The sequence below is a fragment of the Mytilus californianus genome, unplaced genomic scaffold (assembly GCF_021869535.1).
Source record: "Mytilus californianus isolate M0D057914Y unplaced genomic scaffold, xbMytCali1.0.p SCAF_3, whole genome shotgun sequence".
Classification (NCBI taxonomy): domain Eukaryota; kingdom Metazoa; phylum Mollusca; class Bivalvia; order Mytilida; family Mytilidae; genus Mytilus; species Mytilus californianus.
In genome coordinates this window covers 17,684,427-17,705,725 of record NW_026262679.1, presented here as the reverse complement: position 1 = coordinate 17,705,725, position 21,299 = coordinate 17,684,427, and the positions used below count along the sequence as shown (strand labels likewise).

Sequence of the window (21,299 nt, the reverse complement as noted above, 5' to 3'; positions counted from 1 at the left end):
ATATATAGATTCATGTTTTATTTGTCAAAATGAACTTTTCAAAATGAGTTCTCAGGAGATAGTTCACCACTGAGTCTGATGTGCCTCTCAATGTAAATAACTGAAATTGATGTGCAGTATGAGATATGACAGAGGACTTACCTGGCCACTTTACAGGTGAGGTATTAATGATATCATCACCTGTATTAGATCGTCTTCGATACTTCTGCACTCCGGCCATTAAATGACCTGCCTGACTACTGGTAAAATTATGACTGAATAAATAAAGCATGGACTTTGTTAATAAAAATATTGTTCAAATGAATAAAATAAAATAATCATATAAATCTTAATACAGTCACAAATTTATTATAACATTTGATATTGTGTAAAAGTATTTTGTCTTCTATGAAACATGGTGATATATGGCTGCAACAAGGTTTAACTTTGAATACATCTCTTTAAAACTTACCTAGTAAAACCTTCCAGACTAGCATCATTACTTTCCTTCAGCGACACAACAAAACTATCACAATCACACAGACATTGATATATACATGATGACAATGCTATACTCAAATTTCTCATAGTAAATATAGTGTTTATTGCACTATCCGCACCAGGTGGAGCTACTATCTCTATGACGGAATGCAGAAGATCCTGTGTCATACACTGTATGTGCTGTATGGGATCTGCTATCACAGTTTTAGAACTAGCAATGGCTGCTGACAATAAAGGAAGTGTTGTAGGGAATGGCAAGGGAGATAACAACTGCTGTTGTGTTTTCTCTTGTTGCAATTCCTGAAAAATATTGTTTTCATGTATTTATTAAAAAAAGCCTGCTAAAAACAGAAGAATTTTTGTAGGGAATGGAAAATGAGATAATAACTGATACTGCATCTTTTTCTGTTTGTTGCAATCCCTGAAATGTTTTTTGTACATTATAAAAGTGCTCCTGCAGAGGAAATATTGTAGGACAAGGAAAGGGAATTTACTGCTGTTGTGCGCTCTCCTGAAAAATACATTATAAAATTGCATGCTGAAGACAGAGGAAGTACTGTATGAACAGGGAAGGTAGATAATAACTTCTGTGTTGTCTTCCATTAAAAAATATTTTTAGTATAATTTCACAATCATGAATGCCCAAGGAACACTGAAGAAATACCACAGAAAAAGGCAAGGGTAAAACCTCTAACATGTCTAATGTGTCTTTCCTTGTTGTTAATCCAAAAAATCAATGGAGAATGTGTCCATGGGACTCGACCTGAGTTTTGTGGTAATAAGCGTTGTGTATAAGTTTCATAAGACTGGTAAAAGTGATGCCACTCAATTCCAAACTTGATCTATGTTTTGTGGTAATAAGCGTTGTGTATAAGTTTCATAAGACTGGTAAAAGTGATGCCACTCAATTCCAAACTTGATCTATGTTTTGTGGTAATAAGCGTTGTGTATAAGTTTCATAAGACTGGTAAAAGTGATGCCACTCAATTCCAAACTTGATCTATGTTTTGTGGTAATAAGCATTGTGTATAAGATTCCTAACATTAGGTTGAGGCAAATTAAAGTAAGAGAATGGAAACCAATTTCGGGACGTATGTACGGACGTACAGACGTACGATGTATAACACTTAATCCCACCGGCTTATTCTCATTTCGCCTTAGCTGTCAAAATCTTTACATAAAATTAATCCCATTTTGCCTTAGTACAAATTTTCAGGTAAAAAAGAATTAACTAAGGCGAAATGGGAACATGTGTAAACAATGTAAATAAGTTATTTTTTGTTTGTATTGCAATTAGTGGATATTTGTTCTTTTATTGTCAAAATCTGCCATGAAATACTTTTTAAAAGAAGATGTTTTTTTGGTGTCTTTCTGATTATTTTTTTATAGTAGCTCATCATCTTTTTATGAAATGTCATTTTTCTTGTACTAGCTGCATAAAGAGATCATGGTTCGTCCGGCTTTCTCCTCCTACAGTTACATCATCATAACAAGGGCAGTCTATACTAACTATATAGAAAAGAAAGTCCCTGATCATACAATACATACTGTTAAATTTATGGTCAGGCGGGGGCATCATTTGTGTCTCACAGACAGCGAAACAATTTCAAGTTATATGCCAACATCACTGTTCGAGCAGAAAGGGGGGGGGGGGACATTGTCCATATCTAGTTTTTACTTATGTGATATATTTTGTGAATAAAGTCTTTGTTCTTGTTTCTTATTAGAGATGACCAACAGGTTACAGAATATTTCATATTTTACTGAATAAAATAACGAAAAATATCATACAATCATAACAAATATTTAATTTCTGAATCAGCACTGAATTACAAGCACAATTTTAAATTAGCATACTAATATTATCATATATAATTAGCATAATTTTATAGATTTTTGTTTTGATTTTTTTTATTAAAGTTTCTGTTATATATGTAAAAAAGTCTGTGGGGAAACTTGTCTTTTTTTGTTCTATTAGACTTTATGTGTTGCATAATGTAAAGGATAATTGAATTATTTAGATTTTTCTAATTGCATAAAATTCATAAATTGCAACTTTTATTAAATGAAACAAATAATATTTCAAGAGAAGCAACATTCCTACTGACAAATCTTTTTATTGCAGATTTTTTTCTGATTTAACAACTTTTGAAATCATAGAAATATTCAATTTTGTTAATTGAATATAAAAATAACAACTCAAGAGAAACAATTCACCCATTACATGTTGTTTAAATTGTTATAAAAACACAACGGTTTAATTTGTTTATTTAAATTTTTTAACTAAATTCACATTTAGCCTTAGTTCAATTCCCATCTCGCCTTAGTATTTTGTTTACCTTTTTTACCTGGAATTCGCAGCTAAGGCGAAATGGGAACACACCATCCCACCTCCACTGGGGTGGGGGCATAAAAAAAAGTGTTCTTGTACATTGTTACAATGCCTGTTGAAGACGGAGGAATTATAAGCAAAAGTCAAGGGAAACTACTGCTGTTGGCACCATGCCTTGCTCACACTATTATATGTCGTAACCAAATTTATTAAATTGAGAATGTACTTATTTCATACTATCACATTTCTGTGTCCAGTAAATCATGAAATCAGCATAAAAACTATAATTTGGTAAATGATTTTTAAAAATGTTCACATCATAATAAGCATATGTATTAAGCTTCAAGATGACGTGACCACAACTTCATAGAAAACTACTTCAACCAACAGGAGGGAATAACAAACACAGACTAAAATACATAATGACCCCTCTACTACTGAAGGCATAGTGGCATAAAAATTAGCATAATTAGTTAGAATTCCTATTAACAATATAAAAAATAAAAATAAAAATTCAATAGTTCAATACAGATTAGAGTTATCTCTCTGACCAACTCTTATGTACTTTGAGCTTCAAATTGTTCTTTAATGTATTTTTTCATAGGAATATGGACAATAAGTTATTCAGCTCCTCAAGACAGGTCATTTGGTCTCTTGGGGAGTTGTCTCATTGGCAATCATACCATATCTTCTTATTTTTATATTAACTGGTTTGAAGTTTGACACTTTTGTAAGATATAGTTTTATAAATATTAATGAATTACCACAGTTGTATTATGTGCACCTTTTGATTCATATCACTATTTAATTAGATAAAGATTATATTTAGAGTAGCCTGCCTTACTATATATTTTAACTGTTAATCACATTGATTTACAAGTGTTTACAGTTTAACCGATTAAAAAGAAAAATTAAATAATTTAATACAGATTGAAGCATCTCTCTGACTAATTCTTATGTACTTTAAGCATAAAATTGTTTATTAACGTATTTTTTCGTAGGATTATGGACATTATTCAGCACCTCAAGACAGGCTTGGCTCAAACCTGCCAACTATCCCGATTTATGGGGATATCCCCAATGAGTGTGATGAGTGGTGTTGACTTAAATTTTGAAATTCTTTATTATATAAACAGAACCCCTCAAAACAGGCATTCAAATTAGTTAAAAGGGTATTTAGGAACAAGAATATTCACTCAAACAATATACTATTAGATTTAAAACACTTGTGACAATATAAGAGGAGGATTAGGTCCTGTTGCACTTAAAATCCCCCATGGAGATTTTGAAATGTTGGCTGGTTTGAAGTTTGACACCTTTTTAAGATAGATATATAAATATTAGTAAATTATCACCTTTTAATCAGTGGAGGGGAGAAATATTGTTTTTCCAGTTTAAACAGATATTAAAGATCAACTTGTTGAACTTGCTGTCCGATAACAAGTTTAAACATTATTTCAAAGAAAAATATATAATTTTTAACACACAATGTCTAATTGAACTAGACTATGGGTGAAATGGGTAAGATACTGATACAGGTTATCTAATGACCAGTAAGTTTTAGAAAAATCTAGGATGAGTGAGTTATATCTGGGTCACACCAAAAATAATCATGTAGTGGACAGGAATTATCATGATGGTATTAAAACATGCATCAAAAAGATAGAGAAGATAATAAAAATAATTGTTTAAATATAATTCTGGCTTGACAAGACTACAACTTGTATTTCAAAATTCTTTTTTTAAGCTAGGATGTTGTTTTAGTAAAACCTCTTACAATTATGCTTAAAAATGTGTAATCAGAATTTTGCAAGTACAAACATTTCACATCAGTAGTTTTATTTTGACAGTATCAAATGCCCCTTCATTAGAACACAGAAAAATTTCCAGTTCTATAATTAAGCGTGGTTTTGCTTCTAAAATCCTGTATAACATATGTCCTATAACTCTTAAGCCTAAAAAGATGAAGTCTTCAAAAGGAGGCTTATTTTCATCATTGTTAAGAATGTGTTGATTGTTTAGAACAAAGACTATTAAATTCTGCCTTAATCGGAGCAGAAATTCCATTTGAGATGAGGTCAGACCTCTTCCATGGGGTCTTACCAACAGAGTGAAGTCAGTCAGACCCGTGCTTGATGAGGGAGTAATTCTCACCTGTAATAGCAGCAGTAATTCCATCTGAACTGAGGCCAATCCTCCTCCACCAGCCCCTTGTAACATACAATAACTAGCAAGGGTTCGTAACAATTGTTGGTGTGTTTTTAACCACTGTTTTCTGTTTGCCATTCTCTCTAACTTGGACTGGAAGTCCATCTTCTCTGCTAAGATGACCTCATGCAATGTTGGTTTGTATGAGGAATCAGATCTGACAGACATAGACCTTGTTGGCCTGGTTGGTATATCTAGTGAGGGCTGGTCCTCAAACCCATAGTCTGAAGGACCTGTAAATACAAAAAAAAAATATATAGAATTGGACCTCACTGGCTGGATGGAACATAAAAAGAGGGTACCTGCTAATATAAAAAAGAAGTGACCTCACTGGCATGCTGGCCTAATGTATGGCCCAATAACACAACTAATTCGTAGTGCATTTCTTTTGAACAATATTGCAAGTTAAAAAAAATTGCACCTGTGCTGTCTCAATAACATGTTTAGTGTGTTGTACTACTTTTGGGACAAATTATATCAAAATTAAAGAAAACTTCATCAGCTCCAACACAAAATATGGATAATTTTATGTTGAGGGGGTCTTGAATTCAGTTTGACATCTTTAGGCATACTATTACTATTTTTTTGCTTTTTGCAACTGGACCAAATCACTGCTTTACCTTAAAATTCATTACCCAAATTTATTTACCGTGACATTTCATCCCCCTTCTTGCTGCTTAAGGCATATAACATGAAGAAATAAATTTGGAAGGTGAATGAAAAATATTTGCAAGTAAAACACTGTCCATACTAGGGACTATATTTGACAACAAATATCAAAGGGCAATGATTGTGTTATTGGATACACTGGGTGAGAACTAGCATCAAATCAGTTATCTTTCATCTGATTTTTATAGTTTGTTCTTATATTGTACTGTTACACCACTGTCCCAGGTTAGGGGGTGGGTTGGGATCCCGCTAACATGTTTAACCCCGCCACATTCTGTATGTACATGTATGTGCCTGTCCCAAGTCAGGAGCCTGTAATTCAGTGGTTGTCGTTTGTTTATGTGTTGCATATTTGTTATTCGTTCATTTTTTGTACATAAATTAGGCTGTTAGTTTTCTTGTTTGAATTGTTTTACATTGTCATTTTGGGGCCTTTTATAGCTCACTGTGCGGTATGTGCTTTGCTCATTGTTGAAGGACGTACTGTGACCTATAGCTGTTAATTTCTGTGTCATTTGGTCTCTTGTGGAGAGTTGTCTCATTGGCAATCATACCACATCTTCTTTTTTATATTTACATCAACAGATATAAACAATTCACCAAAGTCAAACTTAGTTGTAAGATCTCTGAAATTTTTTACACGGTACAAGTTTTTCTAATTGTTGGGAGATTGTACGGTGACAGTAACACCTATAACTGCTTAACCCATTTCTTATGCACTTTGGTTCGATAAACTCACTGAATATCATACCACATCTCCTTATTTTTTTATGCATTACAATTTACATGTGCATGTAATTGTAAATAATATTTATATATATATATCAGAACAAACTTCATTGCGTCACTTTTATTTATGCATCCTTTGGCACAATACAAGTTCTAAAATTACACAACATAAAACAACTAAATGTTATTTCAGATGAAAGTTTTGTTTCAGTTCCATTCATAGGATTTATTAGAATTTTGTATGTTTTGCCAAGTCCAATAATTAGCTCTATGTGCATGTGTTAATTGGAGACTTTTTTATCCCGTATAAGAGTTTTGGAACTAATTCTGTTTCTTTTTTTGAAAAAAGTGAGGAAACAAATCTTGCACATTTAAACCTTTGTCATCACAAATATCAAAGGGCAATGATTGTGTTATTGGATACACTGGGTGAGAACTAGCATCAAATCAGTTATCTGAGGTACAAGTAAAGATTACCCCGTTAGCAAGAAACAGGCTTCACTGGCCTTGAAGGTACATAAAGTAAGGATTTGTTTGAGGAATCTGTAAATTAAATCATGCGACATGCTAGATATATCTAGTGAGGACTGGTTCCCAAATCCAGTTAGATAAACTGGTAATATAAACAAGAAATTGACCTTACTGGCCTAATAAGTAGATATAGTAACGGATGGTCCTAATAATCCATAGTGCGAATTACTTTTAAATATATACAACATGACCAAGAAATGGACACAAAGAGTCCTGAATGTGCATTAAGGACAAAATGGTCATCAAATCAATAGTCAAACATAGCTATACACTATCAAAAAGGTTTATATAACAATAATAGACCTCCTTGAGTGAGCATAATCCCTTTTGGGATTCTGTGTCTGAAGCTATTTTCTGATTCTGATTTTATAAACTACCTCACCTCGAACTGGTGCCTTTTATGCTTACATCACCATTCTGTACATATTAACCAGGTAAAAATGGAAAAGACGACCAATTTGCCTTTCAGAATCCTTTAAAATTTTGAAAATAAGATAAGGGATTCTGAGGGCAGCCGAATCAGAAAATCGCTACGGACACAGAATCCAATCAAAGCGCGAAAGCGCTGTAAAGGCAGTTAATTACAGGTTGTGTGTATTTTTAGTCCAGTTATATCATTATCTTGCATAGTACATTGTACTTATCAGAGGTGGCTTTCAGTATTTAAGATTTAGAGTTCTCTAATGATATTGAACAAGTTTTATGAATGTCATATTCTGAGCACTATATGAAGGCGATTGTTCTCATTTGTTTATGAACTAGTGCATTATGTCCAGTTTGTACCTTTTTTATCTATGTTTATATATAGTCAAATACTGTTAAAAATAGTTTGGCATTTTCTTTTTAGTAAGTAAATGTTATCAACTGTATTTTATTCGACTTTGCAAATGTGGTTTGTTACTGGTAAGTACAATGTATGGGTGATAGTTGTTTCATTGGCAATCATGACACATCTCCTTATTTATATAATGATCTATATTCAACGACCTCAGGTACAAAAAAAATGTATGTAACTAAACTATGATGGGAAAACTTTGACTTCTTTCTTTTATATAAACTTTTGATTTGGTACCATTAAACTATGTAGAATAAATGTACATTGCAACATGTCAACTCTTTCAATGACAATACTTTTTTTAGAAACTATAACTCCAAGCAAAATTATATTTCCAAGTATAAAGTAATTTATGAATGAAACAAGAGTGCACACGCTGAAATGTCTCGCCTTCTTTACTAATCATTGATATTATGTTGATAGTCCTAAATATAAAGCTTTATTACAACTGTCACATAAACTTAACATTAAACAAGTAAACTAAACATTGACCAATGAACCAAGAAAATGATGTCAAGGTCAGATGAACCATGCTAGGCAGGCATGTACAGCTAACAATTCTTCCATACAACAAATATAGTTGACCTATTGCTTATAGTTTAAGAAAAACAGACCAAAACACAAAAAACTTAAAACTGAGCAATGAACCTTTAAATGAGGTCAAGGTAAAAAAAAACCTGCATGACTGACAAATAGATCATAAAATATTTCCATACACCAAATATAGTTGAACTATTGCATATAGTATTAGAAAAAAAGACCAAAACTCAAAAACTTAACTTTGACCACTGAACCATGAAAATGAGGTCAAGGTCAGATGACACCTGCCAGCTAGACATGTACACCTTACAATCATTCCATACACCAAATATAGTAGACCTATTGCATACAGTATAAGAAAAACAGACCAAAACACAAAAACTTAACTTTAACCACTGAACCATGAAAATGAGGTCAAGGTCAGATAACACCTGCCAGTTGGACAGTCCTTCCATACACCGAATATACTAGACCTATTGCTTATAGTATCTGAGATATGGACTTGACCACCAAAACTTAAACTTGTTCACTGATCCATGAAATGAGGTCGAGGTCAAGTGAAAACTGTCTGACGGGCATGAGGACCTTGCAAGGTACGCACATACCAAATATAGTTATCCTATTACTTATAATAAGAGAGAATTTAACATTACAAAAAATCTTAACTTTTTTTTCAAGTAGTCACTGAACCATGAAAATGAGGTCAAGGACATTGGACATGTGACTGAAGGAAACTTCGTAACATGAGGCATCCATATACAAAGTATGAAGCATCCAGACCTTCCACCTTCTAAAATATAAAGCTTTAAAGAAGTTAGCTAACGCCGCCACCGGATCACTATCCCTATGTTGAGCTTTCTGCGACAAAAGTCGCAGGCTCGACAAAAAGGAGTTCTTAATTAAGAAATAAACTGATTCGCTGAGCGCCGCTGGATACACCTGCAGAGGTCCAACCCTGAACAGTTGGGGCAAAAATGGACACAATATTCAAGCTTGATACAGGTCTGAATTTGGATTGTAATTAAATATTTGACATATTATAGTTTCTGAATAAATGTAGTCAAAGAACTTGAAATCGGTTATATGAATTGAATTTATATTCAATTAAAGATTTCTTGCTGTTGTGCAATACACTGTGCTGTTGCGCAATACTTGATAAATCTGTTGCCAGACTATAAACAAATAAAGTTCAATTTCTTCTCAATGTCATATTTGAAATTTATGAAAATCAATAGGGAGATTACATCAATAGCTATAAATAATTCACCAAAGTTTCATGCGAACTGCTTAAAGCATTTTTGAGTTATTGTCCAAAAACTGGAAAATCCCCCCTTTTTTAATGAATAAAACCCCACAACTCAGAAATGTAAAATCTAAAATTTATAAAATTCTAAAGGGAGCTTACGGATTGATAATTTAGTCTTAGATGCAAGATTTTTTTATCAGTTGTTAGTGGCTTTGAACTAGCTGTCAGTAAATGCGAGTACTCTCAGATCTGTACTTAGTGTCTTTTAGTTGTTTTGATGTACAACTACCCGGTCACGTCCACTTGTATTTGTATTTATCCATCTGATGAGTTAAGCCTCTTTCAACTGATTTTTATAGTTTGTTCTTATATTGTACTGTTACACCACTGTCCCAGGTTAGGGGGTGGGTTGGGATCCCGCTAACATGTTTAACCCCGCCACATTCTGTATGTACATGTATGTGCCTGTCCCAAGTCAGGAGCCTGTAATTCAGTGGTTGTCGTTTGTTTATGTGTTGCATATTTGTTATTCGTTCATTTTTTGTACATAAATTAGGCCGTTAGTTTTCTTGTTTGAATTGTTTTACATTGTCATTTTGGGGCCTTTTATAGCTCACTGTGCGGTATGTGCTTTGCTCATTGTTGAAGGACGTACTGTGACCTATAGCTGTTAATTTCTGTGTCATTTGTTCTCTTGTGGAGAGTTGTCTCATTGGCAATCATACCACATCTTCTTTTTTATATTTACATCAACAGATATAAACAATTCACCAAAGTCAAACTTAGTTGTAAGATCTCTGAAATTTTTTACACGGTACAAGTTTTTCTAATTGTTGGGAGATTGTACGGTGACAGTAACACCTATAACTGCTTAACCCATTTCTTATGCACTTTGGTTCGATAAACTCACTGAATATCATACCACATCTCCTTATTTTTTTATGCATTACAATTTACATGTGCATGTAATTGTAAATAATATTTATATATATATATCAGAACAAACTTCATTGCGCCACTTTTATTTATGCATCCTTTGGCACAATACAAGTTCTAAAATTACACAACATAAAACAACTAAATGTTATTTCAGATGAAAGTTTTGTTTCAGTTCCATTCATAGGATTTATTAGAATTTTGTACGTTTTGCCAAGTCCAATAATTAGCTCTATGTGCATGTGTTAATTGGAGACTTTTTTATCCCGTATAAGAGTTTTGGAACTAATTCTGTTTCTTTTTTTGAAAAAAGTGAGGAAACAAATCTTGCACATTTAAACCTTTGTCATCACACTGTCACCTGGATCACATAATTGAACTACACATGTATTCTACATCTTTCAACTATTTCACAGTCACTGGTACAACCAACATATGCATTAGAGACATACATTTTTGTAGTTGACTAAACCACCAGGTGTCGAACATACAAGTATTTTCAGTGTTTCTGTTTTTATATGATGAAAAGGTTGCCTGAGCTCTAGGAGCTTTATGTTTTATCACGGGATATTCTGTGCTGTCAATAATAATCCAAGTTGTAGGAAACTTTAATTTGAAGTTGGATGGCGAAAAATACCTGACTAAACCACTAAATGGCCAAGTGTTAGCCTCACGCCACTGTTTAGACATAAAAACAATCCATGTTTACACAATATTCTTAACACTAGTTTCAATCTAGAATCTAGACAGTTCAAAGTTGGTTGTATAATGCCTCAATTTCATCAAAGTCATAAAAAAATGATTTTCAAATGACACCCTATCAATTTGAAAATATATGTATCTCAAACAATGTGCTGCTGGACCAAGTGTGGTCAAAACAAATAAAAATTTAGTATACAACTCTAAACTGGTATAAAAATGCATGGCTGTGTCACATGTCTTCATTTCAAAATTCTCTGCTGAAAATATAGGCATTGATGGTGTTTGCGTAATTCCATCTGTGAAGCTCAACATTAACTTGGCAGTTGGTGGTGGACAGTCATAAATCCTGGCTGCAGTATGAATGACTTCTTCAGGAAAACCAACTTTACAATCAAAACTTTCCTCTAGATTTCTACTACAATATTCATCAAGTTTAGTTCTTTTGTTTTCCCAGGAAACTGCCCTGACTTTTCTTTTTGCGGACGATTCAGTCTCTTGCTTGATCCAGGAAAATAGGCTGGGAATGGCAGTAGACTTAAGTCTCTGTATGGAGGGTTTGCGCTCTGAAAAAGGTTATAAAACATTAGTTTTTTGATAATTAAATGAACTTCCATTAGCAATGCATACTTTGTACTACCTGGCAAAATATTAACTAGATTTATTCATTACAATCTGGATAAAACTATGTTAGCCTGATTCAATGTACATCAAAATGTATTTTATGTAAATCCAAAGGACAAACAATGAGAGACGTATGCAACAAACATACATTGTTTGTACCCAAATAACTATAATATAGATGAGAGCATGTCATTGTTTTGTTCCTGTTAACATTTTATTGATATTTTTCAAGAAAGTCTATGAGGCATAGCTTATGCATTCCTGTCATTACTACATTAGCATAATTACTGCTAAAATAATTCTCAGTATGATATACCTCTTGTAAGAAATCATATAATTGTAGCAAGCACCAAAAAATCTCAAACAGATCACATTGAATCGTAATCCAAAAAATTATGACGTCTTGAGAATTAACCACCCCCTTTTATTCTAAAACGATAATTGCGGTTGTAAACAGACTTTGGTTTATTCGCATGGCGATTACATATATAACTATATATTTTAAAAAGAAAATAGAGTTTTACCATGAATAGTTTCCTGCACGTAGTCTTTTTCAGTAAAATGTGCCTTGCAAACAACAGCTGATTGAGATGGACTCCACGATTTCATCGTGTTCTCGTCCAATCTGCGTATGGGCCATGGCGTTGATCCAACTTTTCCTTCTTTTTAAGTCATTTGGAAATGCATGTCCTCCTCTTAAATGACATCCAGGTACACAACAACAAGTACTTGGCATCGTTAATTAAAAATGCAACTGTATAGTTGCACAGTGCAGAAACCGGAAGTTTAAGAACAGGATCGGCTACCACGGCGCCACCTATTCAGGAACGACAATTTGCTACTTTATATAACACTTCAGCACATTATAAATATTATTTTTATAAAATTTTATGATGACAATCCTATGAATTAGTTATAATATTAATTTTTAGTAATTATTATTGCCTAAATTCAGTCATCTGTACATAATTAAATGTTTCCTTATGTTCTAAGGTGTATATAGTTGCTAAAATCATACCCTATGGGTAGTGCTCCACAATTAATGGAGGAATATACAAGAAACTGAACTGAACTATAACTGCGAAATAACAATCAATAACATTAGATGGGTTCACGTGCATAAACAGAAATGCGCCTTAAATTGTATAATATAATTCATGTTCAGTCGACCTTTAATTATTATATCAACGACTGAAATGATTTATAAACATCTAGATTGCAGATAACACTCGAAATTAACCCGACCTCTTTACACACGGAATTCAAATAATTCTAGTTTGTCAATCGGTTGACTGCTTATAATGTAAAATACAAATATATCAAAAGTTTTTAAAACTAACAAAACACAATGATCGTTTCTCTATTTTCCAATGTAAATGAAATGAAACAAAAAACATTTTATATCACAATAAGAAGAGGAGAGAATCAACATTTTCCGGATCTACTTGGAGCCTAATGACCCCCCACGTAGATAAGTTGGATATCGTGGAAAGAAAGATTAACACAGCAACTAGAAAGGCATTAAAGCACTGCCTTTAAAAAGGGATAAAAGAGTGAGCACACACATTTATCGTAAATGAAATGATTTTTCACAGTAAAAATGTCTAGGTCCAACCAAAATAAACCAGCCACAGCAAATAACAAGAGAACAAGGACCACAATTTATATTTTTGATCACTGCAAGAACAACTATATCATGTATATTTGAAAATATATCATAACTATGATGTCATGTTTCAAGTTCTAATCACTCAGCTACTTATTGGAGAGGTCTTCTCTGGTGAAATTTAGAAGAACAAATTGTGAACATATTTATAATTTAGATATAAATGCATGACAGATGGTGGATAATGACATCCGCTAACACTGGCCGATTGATCCCATGTATGGTAAAAAGAAAAAACACAGTTTAAAAAGATTTGTTGTCTCTGTTTCATTTATAATGTACTTACTCTCTGGTGGTTTTGATGTAACAGGTGATACAATTTCAGTGGCAGATTTATCTTTGTTGCCATAGTTACTAAGAAACTGTAGAACTTCTACTTCTTTTTCAAGCCAGATGTACAACTGAAATCTCAACTGTCCACCATCCACCTCAAAACCAGTGGCTAAAGTCTGCATTTCTTCCATCAGTACTTTAAGACATGCAATGAAAGCATACTGTTGAGCAAAAATATCAATCTTTTGATGACCTTTGACCCCTTGATCTTTAGAATCAGTCTTATCCTCTACCACAACAGATGGTACATCATTTATAATTTTGTCCTCCCCATTCTGTTCTTTAGAATCTAACTCTGAATCAGATTCTTCTGAACTAAAACTCAGATTAAATTTAGGTTCCTCCAAGTCAAACTTGAGAGAAGGTGCTCCCCAGTCGATAGTATCAGAACTATCAACCTTTTTACTTATTGGTGTACTCCAGTCAACACTACTCTTAGTTTCCTTGTAACCATTGGTAACAGGCTGACCCCAATCAAGACTGTCTGATTTATTAATAGGTTCACTCTCTTGAATAAATGGGTCTATTGTTCCTGTTTCTATGGCAGCAGAAGAAGAGACTGGAGCAAAATCCCTTAAGGTTTTTGAGGATGCATTCTCTATAACTGGAGGTAGTTTTGATAAGACTTCTAGAGCTAGCAATGGACAGCCATTTTTATAATGAGTATGAGCAGTTGTGAAAAACAAACGTCTCTCTAATGGAGTTACTTTATCAACAACAACAGAACTGTCATCAAGGACAACAGTCTGTTGTCGAGTAAATCCAGGAATAACACTTTTTTTTCTCATCTCAGTTCCAGCATTGGCCATTCTCTGTCTAACCAGTAATGGATGAGTTCGTAAATAATTGTAAAAGTTAAACACACTAGGAAGTGAATTAACACTATCTGTATCAGCATTACGTACAAGTTTACTTGGTTTTCTTGCATCTTGTAATAAAGTGTTTAGTGAGCCTCTGAAATCTTTCATAGACCATAATGACATGCTCCTGAGGAATGGATCAGTAAGCATTCTATCAACGTCATAATTATCACCATTTTTATCACAACCGAGAATCTGAGTGTAGAGAATTTGTTTAACACTGTCTGGTAATATATCATCCCCACCATTCAATCGACAAATCACTAATGCTAACTGGATGTCATACATGTTGTTCAGGCATACCTTAGAAGAAAAAATATATTTTACATATATAACAATTACAGTAATCATGAAGATCCCACCCCTAAACCATATATATAAAAGTGTATGAAAATATGTTATGCAATTTCTTTTAAAGATAGATTGTATCACATATTCAGTGGTAAAAAACCTAATACATGTATATTTAAATGAAAGTTTAACATGAACTTTCTGTTTTGTTGTTAAATTCATAGTATAGGTGCTGTACAGCATTTTTACCATTAATGTGTCTTCATTTCGGTATGTGAAGCAGCCATATATACAAAATGCAATTTATAGGGATAAATTGTAAATTTTTGGGATTTTAAAAACAAACCAAACTGTTTAGTACTAAATTGATATTTGTGATGTTTATAACTGAATCTCACATATAAGGTCATATGACTAAAGGCATAAGTAACCTAAAGAAGGGTAGATAACTGTCATGGATAACTTATTGTTCTGTGCTTTGACTATCAGCATGTCAATTTAGAACAAAGAAGGTTTCATGTCTATATCATATTTACATGTTATTATCATGTAATTGCCACTGGACATTAAGCAGCCATTAATTCATCAATCAATCCACCCAAAGCATAACAAAGGGCACCAGCAACATGTACTTTAAAGCAAAAAGCTGCAGAAAATTAACTCTTAAAGCAAGGTAGACAACTAGTAACACAGCATCATCAAAGGGCACTTGCTAGTTAATAGAAAAGCTACACCTATGTAGCTTAAGACAATGAGTCAACTTACCTCGACGGCATCATTGAGAGAACCAGCTAACAAGAAGAATGCAGCAGCATGACTAAATCTTTGTTTTCCAAGTAGGTCAAATGCATTTTTCAATGCTGCTTTTCTCCATCTGTCCTGATCAAAGTCTTGTTTGAAGAATTCTACCATCTTCTTGTTGCTCAATGACCTAAAATATTATAATAAGTTAAACTGTCAATTCATTTTTATTTGTGTTATACCAATACTGGTGTTTTTTTTTGGTTGTCAGCAAACCACAAATTAAAATGATAACAAAATATCTCCAGGTTATTTCAATTTTCAAGGTTCAAGTTTTTAATTTCACAGTAGATTTGCTAATATTGAAAATTGATAAATAATGAAAGTTGAAAGTCAAGTTCATGTTAATGGTACTTTATGAGAAAGGTATGTGTGTGTGATTTTGCCATAGATAACATGTACAAAAGAGGCAGAAATACCTGTTGGAATAAAAACAATTATGCCTAAAACAGTACGCAATTGGCAGTTATGAATTCAAATGTCATTGTGTTTAAGTGATGAACTGTCATCTTTTATTCTTCATGGCCTAAGCATATATAACTATATTAAACCCAGAATATATTTTCGCTCTTTATGAAGTTAAAAGTTAATAGATATACCTATATAAGCCCCAGAGGACACTTTTCTTCTTCATGGCTAGATAGTATATAGCTGCATCCATAGGATCCTTGTTGGCTTGGAATGCTGCTTTGGCTACCTGAAAGATTTAATACAAACATTGTAGATAACAATGCATTTGTCTGAATTTATCTATTGATTGCACCCATTCCCTTTTTGGACACAATAATTCTGGAAAAAGATCTTATTCATTTGGTTAACCTCTTTTAACTGTAATTAAATTAAATATCATTTAATTTTACAGTTCAAGGCAGGGCTTCCTAAACAGATGTATTGTCCTGACAAGTCTGAGAAATTATATTCTTGTCTGGTTGTGTCTAGCCTGAACCGGACATATAACTTGGGTTTGCCATTTACATAATTCAGAATAAAGTGAATCTTTGAATGAGGGAATGACAGACAAGGATCTATATGCAATTAAATAAAAATATAACTGACAACCAAACAATTAGCTTCCTACCTTTTCCATAGTTCTCTTCAAAATATTTATATTGTTTATCCACCAACCAGCTCCAAATTCCTTCAGTTCAGCCCATACTGGCTCTCCTTTCTGCATACTAGGTATATATGACAATAACTCCTATAAATATAAAGATTACATTTAGAGCTATTTTCCTAATGCCTGTAATTTAAAGGTTTGGTTGGCTTGCTTGCTTTGTTTGTACAAATGTCTGCTCAAGCATTGTAATTAAGATCGACATCTGCAAATGTATACAAGCTGAAGCCCGGCCTATCTATTGATTGCAGATGTCAATCTTAAATACAATGCTTGAGCAAACATTTATACCAAAAAAGTAAGCAAGCCAACCAAACTACAAGCATTAGGAAAATAGCTCTAATAGATTTTAAATACCAGGAACAAAGTCTTACAGTTCAGTCAACATATAAAAAGAAAGAAACAGATGTACTCAACTTCAAGACATATTCCAAATTATAAAGTCTATATACAAACTGACTATTTTTCTAATTGTTTTTTCGCTTCTTTTTGGAGGAAGGGGGGTGTGGAGGGGAGATGATCTTCACTGGATTATTGTGTGATCTGCTTACTTGCTTGTATTTAAAAAAAATGTAAATCTTCTCTCAGGAGAATTTTCTGTAATGACCCTTTTCCAAGCATTATTACCATAATTGGTATAATTGAGAAAACTTGTTAATATTATAATTTTTTTCAAATTAGACAATCTTGGTAAAAAATTATCAAGTTAAAACAAGTTTTGACACTAAAAAACAGAACTTTGGAATAATTATCTAAGAGAGATAGAAACTTGATTTCTTACCAGGTAATCAAGTGTAAATTAAGTAATCTTCCCCTAAATGAGTATGCTATTGAGTTAATACCTCTGTTGATTCTGAATGGTATGCCCAAACCAGACTAGCTGATCGAAGTCCCTGTTGACGCAGCATGGCTCTCTGTACTGGTGGTAGAGTTCTAATCAGATAGATATGGTGTCTAATAGCCAGAAGAAATCTCAGGCCACAATCGTCTATACTCTCTGCTGTTCCAGCTGTCTGCAGATCTAAGAAAAAATACAAAACTTTTCATTTTTATTTCACTTCCTATTAAATTGTACAATCTTACTTCCTATCCCAATCCCAAAGTCCAAAGGCAATCATTTGTGGTACAGCCCTGTATTTGTCCATGACATGACACTGTGGTTTTATTCAAATATTACAGCTATATTAAAGTTCATAAAAAGATGGTTTCAAATTTAATAGCACAATTAACACTTTAATGATATTTATAAAAAAAAATTGCTCAAAATAATAAAACTTTTCTGTATATTTAAAGTTAGCACGGCACCAAAATGAGTCAAGTAAGCACAAAATTTAGGAAAGAAAGGGAGTATGCAACATTTCAATCTTATTTCTTTAATAAATCTTGGACCAAATAATTGTGAAGATTTTTTTTTAATTGAGTAAGAATGAACAAATTCTGGGCTGTGTGTAAACAGAAAAAATTTGAAGCAATACCAAAAATAAAACCACAATTCTCGACATTTACAAGTTGATAAAAAGGACAAATTTTCAAAAAGTCAAAGTGGAGAATAGATTTTGGTTGCAATGAGTTTGCAGAGAATTTTAGGATGTAGATACATGTAGTATGAAAACATTTATAGATGGAATTAGTTGGTTTTGAAATTACCTGATTTACTTTCAGCTTCGAATCTGTCAGCAAAGTCTGTTTTAGTATGAGCTACAGTATCAGCCAGAGCTAACAGGTACATTTGGTCCAAACTTGTCAGACCTGGTAACTGTGTATGTGTCAAGTGTTGGGTTAATAATCGTGAGTGACCAGCACCAAAGTACGTTGGTTTCTGGTACCCTTGTGAAGATGATGGAATCCTTTTTCTCGTGGTAGCATTCTCTGGACTGGTTGAAAAAACATCTACATTAAGTTCTTCATCATTTAAATTTGTGTCAAACAAATTAGTATAATCTTGGTTGGGTACATTTGTTGCAGGAGCATTAATCATCTCAGCTTGGGCCACAGTGTTATCTTCATCAGCAGCTAACAATGCATACATAGGAAGAGCTGGGATAGACGAGATCTCTTTGTAGTCTAACTGTGTTTCTTCCTGAATGACTGGTACCTCTACAGGACTGCCACCACTGACAGAAACTGTCCTCGGTTTGGTTAAACGGTTTTCATCATGCTCTTCCGAATCAAGGTAACATAACATATCACCACCAGAAATACAGCGCACTAGATGAGACAGAATAGCTTTTACTCGTCTTGTCTTCCCAGAATTCAATAGTTCCATAAGTAATTTAGGATGGTATTGTGGTAAAACAGGATTAGCAATACGATATGCCTCAAATAAACCAAATTCTTGTATCACAGAGAGACTAGTTGTACTTTCACTTTTAGATTTACTCAGATTAAATTTAGATAAGTTTGAATCAGAATTTTTACGAGACAGATTGTTAAGATGTTTAAAACTTGGCATGGAATAAGATGGCTTTAGCTTAGCAACAGATTTTGAGGATTGCAAACTATTTAGACTATAAACTGTCAAACTAGCATCATCAAGTGTCCTCTTATCAAAATCAGCTTCACTTACATCAGTATTCTTAGCCGAATTCCTCCATTGGGAATACACATGCATTTCATTGTCCATGCCCACAACCAGAATACCTCCTCGTACCCATGACAAATGCATAGGCAGGGGAGGTAATCCATCTGCTGTTGTAAGTTCTATTGATCGTAATTTCATCCATTGTATATCCTCGTGTATATTAGTAATCATTATAGATTTGGACTTTACAAAGTTCTGCCGTCGATATGAGGCATCCATGAAACCGTGACTAGATTTAACTCCACCATCTTGTTTCTTTTCTCTCTGTTTAGCTTTCTGACATGATTGAACTATATCATTTGACACTTGTCCATACATGAGAATTTTAGAACCAACCCCCACTGTGAGTATGTGTGATCCATCTTCAGTTGAGACCCAGTCTAACTGTACAAGTTGTTTCTGTTGAAGGATACCATGGTTATTACATTGTGCGGATAATGTCTTTTTAACACTGAATATAGTACTCATGCTAGGAACATGTGTTAACCGATTCATATTGACAAGTGAAGCAGAAGGGGACATTCCTTTATTCTGGTCCTCTTCCTTAACTTCAAGGGTGGTTGCAGGAGGACTGTTTGGAGTATAGATGCAGTTTAAATCTATTTCAGGATTATTTTCTGGAACACTAATGTTCTTAAGCTCTATTGTATCTTCTAAAAGCCATTCTGATCCACCTACAAAGACATAAAATCTATCTGAAAACCAGTGACAGTTTTTTAATTCAAACTTCCTTTGTTCTTTGAATTCTGTTTAAAGTAGAAATCAAAAGTCTCATGTTTAACAACCATATTGTTGTCACTTCTAATTTTATACTGTATGATATATACTTTTATGTATTCTCTACTTTAAATGACATAAATGAAATGAATGTTGTAAAAGATACTGTCATATATTCAAAATATTTCTTTTTTCATTCTTTGAGATATCATGTCATGTAGATTTACTTGTGTTTTTATATTGTATGCAATTAGTTATCAAAGGTACCATGCTTATAATTTAATACGCCAGACGCGCGTTTCGTCTACATAAGACTCATCAGTGATGCTCAGATCAAAATAGTTATAAAGCCAAACAAGTACAAAGTTGAAGAGCATTAAGGACCCAAAGTTCATGTTTATCTACAACATTTTCAGTTTTATGTACATGTATAAGCTATATATAAATATTTATTTACTTTACCAACCACATCCTTACATTTGTATATGTTATATTTATCATAAATTATCTCACATACATTTTATGCTTATATCATTTGGATATTTAGACAATATTAAAACTGTGTAAGTTATTATTTCAATAATATCTACCACATATTTTCATTATTATACTGAATTCTTTCATGTACATTTACCATGTCTTTTATCTAGATTGGATATATCAGGTCATGTTTATAAACTCCCTTTACATCTTATGTTGTATGCCAAAATATATAAATCATACATTGTTTAAAAAGGATTCATTTTACATTAAAACTATCATTTTAAAAGTACAGCACACACATTTAATAGGTGGCATAGTTTTCTTTGAATCCATTCTGCTGTAGTAGATATGTGATTGTAAGGAAAATCTTACCTGTGGATTCACATTCATATATTGCCACATACAAGTTGACAATTTTTCCTTTGGACTTGTCGGTGTTGGTTTTGACACTTCCCATTCTATAGGCTATAGCCAATCTACCACTGTAGGCACAGCTTACTGCTATTGGTTTACCTGATATAATTAAGAAAAATGAACATTAGATATTGTTAATTGTACATGTATGTCAAATGTAAAAACACTAAGGTTTTTGGTCAATATATATATATTGTCGTATCTGTATTT

At 33.1% G+C, this 21,299-nt stretch overlaps 1 protein-coding gene and 1 long non-coding RNA gene across 3 annotated transcripts in view; both read right to left on the bottom strand.

The window, feature by feature from the left end:
• Positions 1-21,299, bottom strand: part of LOC127734032 (dmX-like protein 2) — a 132,442-nt gene that overhangs the window by 48,093 nt on the left and 63,050 nt on the right. For both annotated transcript variants that reach the window (XM_052243591.1, XM_052243590.1), the window contains 10 exons: positions 21,048-21,188; positions 18,542-20,149; positions 17,737-17,915; positions 16,859-16,978; positions 16,380-16,477; positions 15,745-15,910; positions 13,782-14,991; positions 4,967-5,253; positions 452-780; positions 142-254 (listed from right to left, as the gene is read on the bottom strand). In XM_052243591.1, coding sequence (XP_052099551.1) covers positions 142-254; positions 452-780; positions 4,967-5,253; positions 13,782-14,991; positions 15,745-15,910; positions 16,380-16,477; positions 16,859-16,978; positions 17,737-17,915; positions 18,542-20,149; positions 21,048-21,188 — 4,251 coding nt within the window. The remainder of the gene's footprint in view (positions 1-141; positions 255-451; positions 781-4,966; positions 5,254-13,781; positions 14,992-15,744; positions 15,911-16,379; positions 16,478-16,858; positions 16,979-17,736; positions 17,916-18,541; positions 20,150-21,047; positions 21,189-21,299) is intronic.
• Positions 10,577-12,674, bottom strand: LOC127734037 (uncharacterized). Its single transcript, XR_007997362.1, has 2 exons — positions 12,354-12,674; positions 10,577-11,771 (listed from the first exon to the last, which is right to left on the bottom strand). It is a non-coding gene; the product is annotated as an uncharacterized LOC127734037 (long non-coding RNA).